At 40.7% G+C, this 9,253-nt stretch overlaps 1 protein-coding gene across 5 annotated transcripts in view; it reads right to left on the bottom strand.

The window, feature by feature from the left end:
• Positions 1 to 9,253, bottom strand: part of RPS6KC1 (ribosomal protein S6 kinase, 52kDa, polypeptide 1) — an 86,421-nt gene that overhangs the window by 37,435 nt on the left and 39,733 nt on the right. For 4 of the 5 annotated variants that reach the window (XM_009994727.1, XM_009994728.1, XM_009994725.1 and 1 more), the window contains one exon: positions 4,422 to 4,514. The exons of the other annotated variant lie outside the window; for it this stretch is intronic. In XM_009994727.1, the coding sequence (XP_009993029.1) occupies positions 4,422 to 4,514 (93 nt within the window). The remainder of the gene's footprint in view (positions 1 to 4,421; positions 4,515 to 9,253) is intronic. 5 annotated transcript variants of the gene reach the window in all.

The raw sequence follows: 9,253 nt of genomic DNA, 5'->3' as shown, positions 1-9,253 counted from the left end.
GAAGGTAATAAGCCAAAGAGCCAATAAATCAGTTTTGACAAAAACTCTGTAGTTTATTTGATTTGGCAAGTCATTTAAGAAATTAAAGGTTTATCAAAATATAAAAGAAGCTCTTTAAAGTTTCTTTGCTTGTATTAATAGTTACTATTACTATTCAGTTTCAGAATTTGAACAATTTTTGCCACTGCTGTTTTCCTTTATGTCATGTTTTGTTTGAATGAGGAAAACTTGCTAGTTGGTTGAACTCATTATAACATGTTTTCAGACACTCTTCCTTTCTAAGCAGTGTCTTGAAACAAGAATGAATGTCTGAACTCAGTCATGCTGTTCATATGCTCCCTTTTCCCCATACCACCTGTGTACACACAGCCACTCATTCAAATCCAGAAGATGATCTAACGATGCTTGGCAGTGTGCACCTGAGAGCCAGGTGAGAGAAAACATCTGCTATGGTGAACAATTGCAGCGGTCTTCAACCTCACCTCAAAATAAAATGCTGAATATTTAAGTCTCTAACAATCACTAACATTCGCAGCACACAAACTTCCATAAAAAGCCCATTTTTAATATCCTCTGATTAAATTCTATTAAACCCATTATAGCCTGTGTGAATTCAACTATGGGTCTGCAGATCATGCATGTGAACTCGACATATAATCTATACTTCTGCTTTTTGGAACTTTTACTCATCAAGTTGACAAGTAATAGTCACACTTTCTAAATTATCAATAATACTGATTTGGCTCGTGTGCTCTAAGGTCAATTCATCAAAACGTACTACCAAGAGTTGTAACGTCTCACAATAGCACAACAGCCACAAAAAATAACCTATACTCAAGATGAACAATTTCTTCCAGTTCCTCAGAACAGGAGTTATCTACTTGTAGAATCCCCTTCAAAAATTCCCAGCATAATTTTCACAAGGCCCTGATGAGAATATTTTATTTTATAAAGTTTGACTGTATAATAAGGCTTAGCAAACAGTGTATTGAACAACAAGCTCAAATGTACAGATACTTATAGAAGAACTGATCACATTTACACCAGTGACCAGACAATGCAGTTTGATAGGGGACCAAGGGAGGGGACAGAAAGACATAAAAGACAGTCATTGGTTACAGAGGCATAGTTATTACTTAATGCACTCTTTCAAGATGGATCTTTAAATCAAATTAATCTAAATAACAAAGGGTTCTAAAGAATAAGAAATTGGGTTTGAAACAGCACTGTGAAGGTATCCAGCAGCACCATAACAAAGTTGTTTCTTTGGGGGCCAGTTGTAGCTTCAAAGAAAAAATTTGCCTAGGGCAGAAACAGCACAGAATCTGCAACCTTGATTTTTAATTAGGCAACTTTGGAAAGCAAATGCCTTTGCTAAGGTACAGGAACTGATAAAATAAGTGATCATTCTTGGTTGATGATAACAGTCGCTAAATTATTTAGGTGTTCACCTCTTTTCAATGCAGTACCTCTGGTAATGCTCAGAAGAGCTTTGCTGCCCAATCTGCAGCACCTCAGATTCTACAACATTTGCAGGACAAAAGCCACCTTTATAATTAGATTCAACCCGTTTTCAGAAACCTACTCACAGATAGACTCTCTCTATAATAAACACATAAAACACCTGCAAACACTACCTAGTTAACCTTTGACACCATGAAGTGAGCAAACACAGCAGCAGCAGAATTCAAGGAACCTTGTTTCCTCAAGCAAAGTGTAGGTTCTGTTGGATCTATTAAAAGAGTTGGATTTATACCACTGCCTTTGCTTGAGCAGAAGGATGGGAGGCAAGGTACAGATACAGCCATTCTTCTGCAAAATTTTCACAATATTTTAAAGAGTTCAATAATGCTAAGATCTCTAACTCAGATTCAGCAGAAAAGGGTCAACACAACAAAAGTTATTCAGGTGATGAGGAAGGTGGAAAGGCAGACAGAGAAGGAAAGATGGAACATTGGGAATAAACTAGGCTAAAATTAAATGTATAATTATTCTGCCTAGCCTAAAATAGTTTGAAAAACCTAGTTTCAAGTAGCAACAAGCATTTTGTCTGTGAAAATGAAGCCAATTCAGAACACTTCAAGAGGCTTCAAAAGAACAAAGACTGCCATTACTCTAAGGGAAGACACTGAACCTTTCAGCATTTGATGGAGTGCAGGTTAACAGCTGGTTTTCTCGAGGCAGCACTGTGGCAGACAGACACCACCCTGGGCTTCAAGCAGCAGTGGGAGAAGAAGTCTGAAACCAACCATTATGATTTTTGAATCAGTGTGTTTAAGCCTGTGTCTTGCACAGGATTAGGAAAGACAGCAGTAAAAACACCAGGGCTCATTACTTCCACACATCCATTTTCTGCTGAAACCGAAGCAGTAAGCTCATGGTCAGAATAAGAGCATATTTTCAGGCAAAACTCTGCATGATGCTGAATCAATTACAGATGTGCCCAAAAGCCTGGCACATTACACACTGGCTCTGAAAATCAGAAGCGATTTTCAAGAACACACTATGTAATCTGCTTGGCTCCAGTAAGGATACCTACACATCTATTTGGATTTCTCCATGATGTGCGCCTTAGGGCGCATGCAAGCCAAGAAGGAAGTGAAGAACAGTGATGGTGAGCAAGGAAGTGAGATGGAGCTTTAAGCAAAAGGCAGAGGCATTGTCTCCATGGGTACATGTGCACACTTCTGCTTCACATTCATGTGTATTTTCTGTGTGCATTACAAAACCTAAGAAAACACGCTCTGAACACGTAGGCTTAGAACTGCTTTTTGACTCACAACTTCATGAACTCTGAAAAATATGTGAAAATAGCATATTTGGAATAAGATTAAGTTTGGAATTAGGAGAATCTGAAAGCAGGCAGGCAGAGCACAAAGCCACCTGAAAGAATATTGCTTCCTTTTTCATACAATAATTAAACATTAACTCTGACCCTATGATCCTGTTTACACATGAGCACACCAGCTGTATGCACAGACCTCTTACTCCTCTGCTAAGATCTTGTATTCATCTCATCACCAGAACCCTGATGCTTCCCATCTCTGCCTCTAAGATCTGCACATGTTTAGCTCACACACAGGACGTGTTCAGAGAGATCTAGGAGATCTGATAACACCAAGGACCCTAACAACTTAATTCTGATCAAGCACTTTCTCCAGTTGGTCTTCATTATTCTTACACAAGAACAAAGATATCAAAAAGGTCATTCTTGGTTCATATCCAACACTTCTGCACCCTCACATTGTCAAACTAATTCACAAAGTCCGTGCCTACTCCATTCATTTAGGGGCTACTAATCAACTTAGAGCCCACTAATCCAACAGATACATGTTATTTCCAACTTATCCCTCTGATATGATACAGAATGGAAGAAGGTAAAATGAATATGAAGTCAGAGCTGAGAAAACCTTTTGTGCTATAAAAAGAACCTAATGTATATCACCCTCTGGGGAGAACTCATCAACTTATGCATATAATTACAATAAAATGGCAAAGAAAAACAAAAAATCAGTTCACACAGCTAGGTGCAGTTCAACAAGAAAAAGAAACACCAAGAAATACAGGACATAAGGGCCCAGCTACAGGTTTTCTGATGCACGTGACAAATGCATAAATTGAACATGCATCAGTAACAACATGCAAAAAGCAGGGACTACATAAGGAGCTATCAAAAGGCACAAGGGAATTGGCATGGCGAAAAGGAAATGAGCCTTTACAATCTGCCTTAGCCACTGCCACATTGCTGAATAATGCATCATCTTAAAAGTATTTATAATATGTCATCTTAAAAGTATTTTGTAACATGGTAACTAATCAGCATTATCAAAACCATGCAGCAATTCTTCTGGTCTCTTAATTGGGCTTGCAAAAAATCCATATGGTCCTTCACTGTTTACAGAGGGGTAATACCCTGGGATTTTGCAAGACATGATTTGCACGAATAAAAAATAGTATCTGCTTCATTAGTGAGTCTCTGTTGTGCTAGGGATTTCTATCACAAATTCTCAGTGAAGGAGAACAGGCCTGTGTCCCCCCAGTCACCATTTCAAGTGACAGTTCAAAAGGAGAAATTTCTACCCTTCTATATTTCAAGTAAGCACCAGTTCAACTGAAAACACATCTCTTCGTCCGTACCCCAGTATTGTAACCATGACTTCATTTTATAAAAACAGGCCTCATCCTACTGAATGCCACCAAACATGTACCTTATTCTGTAGCTCAAATATATTTTGCATGACCTTACATGAATTGCTTAGATAAAAGCCTTTTTTCTTCTACTTTTGTTATTTTAAAGTGCAGATGCATTTGAGTCATTTTCCCCTTTTGTTTCATATCCTTAAGATCCACAGCTTCAAAGACAAAATACCAGCATGCAGTCGATTTATGACTGAACTCTTGAAGAGACACTGAAGAATTACCTTGTCAATCACCCCAAGGACTCTGAAGGCCTTCAGTTCCTCGGCAGGGCTCCTTAGGTTCCAAGAGGGCCTTGAACTTAGTGATCCTGGAGGCTAATGGAAGATATCAAAGATTATACATCAATCAGGGTGGTACTTGAAGGAAGACTGCCTGCTGAAGCAAATGCCAGGCCGAAGGAAACTAAATTTATCATAAATCAGAGAGAATGAAGATGAAAGGAGAAGTTTTCTGTTTGTCCTTAGTGGAAGGAAAAAAACAACTTGCAAGTAAATAAATAAATAATTGAGATAACATTGAGAAAAAAAATAAGAAAGAAAAAATAATTAATTTTTATACTTTCCATGCTTAATGGCACCTAGCAATCAATTACTCAATTCTTACCCCATCACAATAATCAATCAAAGCCTTAGAGACATTCTGGACACAAAATAATTCAGAGATCACTGAGGAGAAGAAAGCAAATTAGAGGCTTTTTAAGTCTGGAGAACATTAAATACAGAATTATAAATAGGCTTCTCTTGCTTTCCAATAAGCTTTATGAAATCCTTTTAATAACAAGGTGCACAACAGAACTTATTCCTAAAACTGCTTTTAAAAAGGTGGTTAGCTATTTATAATTAATTATTACCATAGCAAGAGAATTGGCAGGTGATAACTATTGAAGTAGTTAATATGCACAGATTTTTGTCTGTGCTACATTTTGTAGTTTCTCAGAGTAAACTCAAAGCTTGCATGTCAGAGGAAGGAACAGCATTTCAACTGAAGTCTTCTGGGACAAAGATCAACCTCTTAAGCATCAAATATACCTCTGGCACATTAACAAACATTTTCAGAAGCTTCTAGTTGGTGACTGGGAGAATTCATTAGATCCTCCTCCAAAAATTCAACACGCAGCTTCTACTAGAACCACAGACCTGGATCTCTTCCTCACAAATAAGGCAACTTCATTTGCAGAGTTGCTGAATGCCAAACTCCTTTTAAGAATAACTTGGCCTCCCCAGCTACACTTCTACTGTGCAACTGTAAAGGAAGAGGAAGGTGAAACTCCTTGATTTTTCTGCTTCTAAGAGGCAGAAGCTGTGTATCTAATTTGTCAGCATCCTGAGGCAATATTTAACAAATATGCCACAAAGGAAAACTGCTAGTAAGTAATTACATTGTGGATGTAAGGAGGAGGGTAACAAAAAGTCAAAAGCTTCATTTGCTTTTTGAAATATTCTAAAGAAAATGGGAGGCTATCTCTGCCAGCAAAAGGCCTTCAGCAGCCTGTCCAAATGCTCAGCATGCTGCTCAGGTATCCAAGGGTCCTCTCTCCTGTGGCTGGGCCCTGTAGATTTTGAAACCATTTCCAGAGTACACTCCGAGCTGCACATCTAGAGTTATCTGTCTTAGGACTGGCATCACCTTCTGGCTAGCTCCTTTCCTTTCCTACCAAGTCCAAAGTCAGGTCGTCCAAGGAGGATTTAGTCCCACCAGTGTGCTCTGTTCGTTTCCTGAAATGCCTGTATGCTAATGCACGCAGCATGGGGAACAAGCAAGAGGAGTTAGAGGTTTGTGTGCGGGCTAAGGGTTATGATCTAGTAGCAATAACAGAGACATGGTGGGACAGCTCACATGACTGGAATGTGGCCATGGATGGTTATGTGCTTTTTAGGAAAGATAGGGCAGGGAAGCGAGGTGGTGGGGTTGCTCTTTATGTGAGAGAGCAACTAGAATGTATTGAGTTTCATGCAGGGGCTGATGAGGGGCATGTTGAAATTCTGTGGGTAAGAATTAAGGGGCAAGCAGGTGTGGGTGACACAGTTGTGGGGGTCTACTACAGCGAAAGAGTCCAGCGCAGAGCTACGAAGATGATTAGGGGAGTGGAACATCTCCCTTATGAGGAAAGGCTGAGGGAGCTGGGTCTCTTTAGCTTGGAGAAAAGGAGACTGAGGGGTGACCTCATCAATGTTTACAAATATGTAAGGGGTGAGTGTCAGGGGGATGGAGTTAGGCTTTTCTCGGTGATGACCAGTGATAGGACAAGGGGTAATGGGTGTAAATTGGAGCATAGGAGGTTCAAGGTGAATATCCGAAAAAATTTTTTTACTGTAAGAGTGACAGAGCACTGGAACAGACTGCCCAGGGAGGTTGTGGAGTCTCCCTCACTGGAGACATTCAAAACCCACCTGGATGAGTTCCTGTGTGATGTACTCTAGGTGACCCTGCTCTGGCAGGGGGGTTGGACTAGATGATCTCTCGAGGTCCCTTCCAGCCCCTAAGATTCTATGATTCTATGATCACCTTCTGGCTAGTGTGTGTTAATTTCAAGTAGAAAAAGAGAATGCTGATTGTGATGCCTCAGACTCAGAAGTTTGTGGCCTTCAGGAGGCTCTAGTTTTGCAAGGTACACAACGAAATACAGCAATAGCTCGTCTCAGCTTTGGCATTGCTGCCAACAGTTAAAAAACCAGAGGCAGAAAGAGGAGCACACCACCAGCCTAGCAAGAGGAATAGCTTCTCACGTTAACCTTGTCTAAGGCAACAGCACTATCCCCAGCGCAGGGGACAAAAACACCACTTGACAAGAAATTATTTTACTGCTGGTGCTTCCACCTTTTATAGCAGTCACCACAGAACCTTGGGATGAAAAAGAGTACTTTCACGAACAACAGTACAGAGCAGCACATCCACATGTGTTCTCCTCTCACCATTCAGAGGTCTGTGTCTGCTGACTTCAGTAAATATCCACCTGTAGCATAGCCAGAACCCCAACTGTAGTGTGGAGATGCCTTATTTTGAAGCTGATACTGCTGCTCTGAGGTGCCAGGCTCTACACCACGGGTGTGAGCTTCCAGTTCTCCTGGTCTGGCAGAACATCCTGACCCCTTCCTCACACTGCACCAGAAGAAAACCAGGTGCATGCAGCTGAACCAAGCAGACCTATGGTGTGCTTCAGAAGGTCCCCAGTGGTTAACCAACTAGGGACTGTATCTTCCCTGAAGCTGGGACACACCTTGCAAGTGATCTTGGAAGCCTTGAGACCGAATTTCTTATTTTACATCAAATTTACACATGCACAGAACTACAGCAGTGTATTTTCTTTATATTTCATGTAATTTTCATGCACATTTAATGAGAATTTCAGGAAGTAAGATACCTTATGAAAACCATGAAGAATGAAGACTGCTTTTCCTGTTTGGGTATCAAGCTTGTGTTTACATTTTGTAATTAAATTGCTTTAAAAATAAAAAATAACTGACATTTTAGAAGACATTTATAATGGTGCAAAAAGAAACTATTCTGAATATCTGAATATAAAAAATTGGGCATAGAATCAGAAACTGGGTAGAATCAGAAATAATTTAAGAGTGGGAAAAAAAAAAAAAAGCATTCTAAAAACACCAACCAAGTTAAAACGGACCCAAAGCCTGTAGATGTAGCTGTGCTGGGCCTTGCAGCTGATAGCTATCTATATAAGACAGCAGATCTATGCCAATCAGTCCAGTGTGATTCAAAAGCTGTTGCTGCAGCTCCCACTCCAGCTTGGAGATGGCTCCCCAGAGTTGCTGCTACTTGTGAAATGGCAGAGGAGAAAATAAATCTTGACAATCTGCAAAATAGCCTCCTGCTGCTGTTACATAGCATTCTTGAGCGCTGTCACTGAGGAGGCCCTTGAAGCTACTGTACTGAGCCAGAGGAGAAAGAGAGGGACTGCATTTGTTGCAGTTTGCTTTTCCAGAAGGTCTAAATGACTGTTTACAACTTCCAGAAGCTGTTTCCACAGCTACTCCGACAGGTCACAGCAAGGCTTTTCTCAACAAGACCCTGTCAAGTGACTTCCCAGTTCATGGTCTGTCACAGTTGCATCAATTCCCTGTGCTTCTACTAATCTTCTATCTATCCTTAAGCCCTCTACCCATAACCTTTTTTTTAACAGTGCCATGGGCTCTCCAAACTCCTCTTGTGCTCCTCTCTCCACCACTCAAACTTCCCGGCAGCAGGGTGGTTGCTAAGGATGCTATCCTTGAGGGCTACACTGTTGGCTTTTTGTTGAGGCAAGCAAACTAACAAACTACTATTGTTCTTTGTTTGGTTTCCATGGCATCAAAGATAATTTTTGCTTTTCAGCTCTGAATCACAAGGCCTTGAGGGAAATCTAGTCTTCAAAGAGGCAAGGCCCAGCACTTCAAGCTGTGTAAGAAGGGTTTGTTCCCTTCTGCCCCAGACCAGAGACAGCAGGGTGGTTGCTAAGGATGCTATCCTTGAGGGCTACACTGTTGGCTTTTTGTTGAGGCAAGCAAACTAACAAACTACTATTGTTCTTTGTTTGGTTTCCATGGCATCAAAGATAATTTTTGCTTTTCAGCTCTGAATCACAAGGCCTTGAGGGAAATCTAGTCTTCAAAGAGGCAAGGCCCAGCACTTCAAGCTGTGTAAGAAGGGTTTGTTTCCTTCTGCCCCAGACCAGAAAAAAAAAAAACAACATTATTCACCTTCATGTGGTGTTCAGATGGCAAATGGCTGGCTTAGGGTATGCTTAGCATGCATAGTCTTTTGAGGGTGCTGCACATAGCTCAAAATATGGCTGACAGACTTTGGAAGATACAAGAGGATGAGGGGTGCAGGACAGTAACTGTACCTAACCCCTGACTTCTGAGCTTATTTCCATGCTTTCCATAAGGAAGCCACACTCTGTCAATTGTAATATAGGTACAGGTACTGCTAGGGTACAGTATTTGTCCATCATTTTCTTGCAAACCAATTTCACTTGTATGGTTCAAACTGTGTTGGGCTACCAGGTGTAGCAACACTTGGCCATGCTTCCTACATGTATAGTGGCTCCTCTCAA

Source organism: Chaetura pelagica, unplaced genomic scaffold (assembly GCF_000747805.2).
Source record: "Chaetura pelagica isolate M959 unplaced genomic scaffold, ChaPel_1.0 scaffold2, whole genome shotgun sequence".
Lineage (NCBI taxonomy): Eukaryota > Metazoa > Chordata > Aves > Apodiformes > Apodidae > Chaetura > Chaetura pelagica.
Note: the sequence above shows the minus strand (reverse complement) of the source record. Positions and strands in the feature narration are given on the sequence as shown.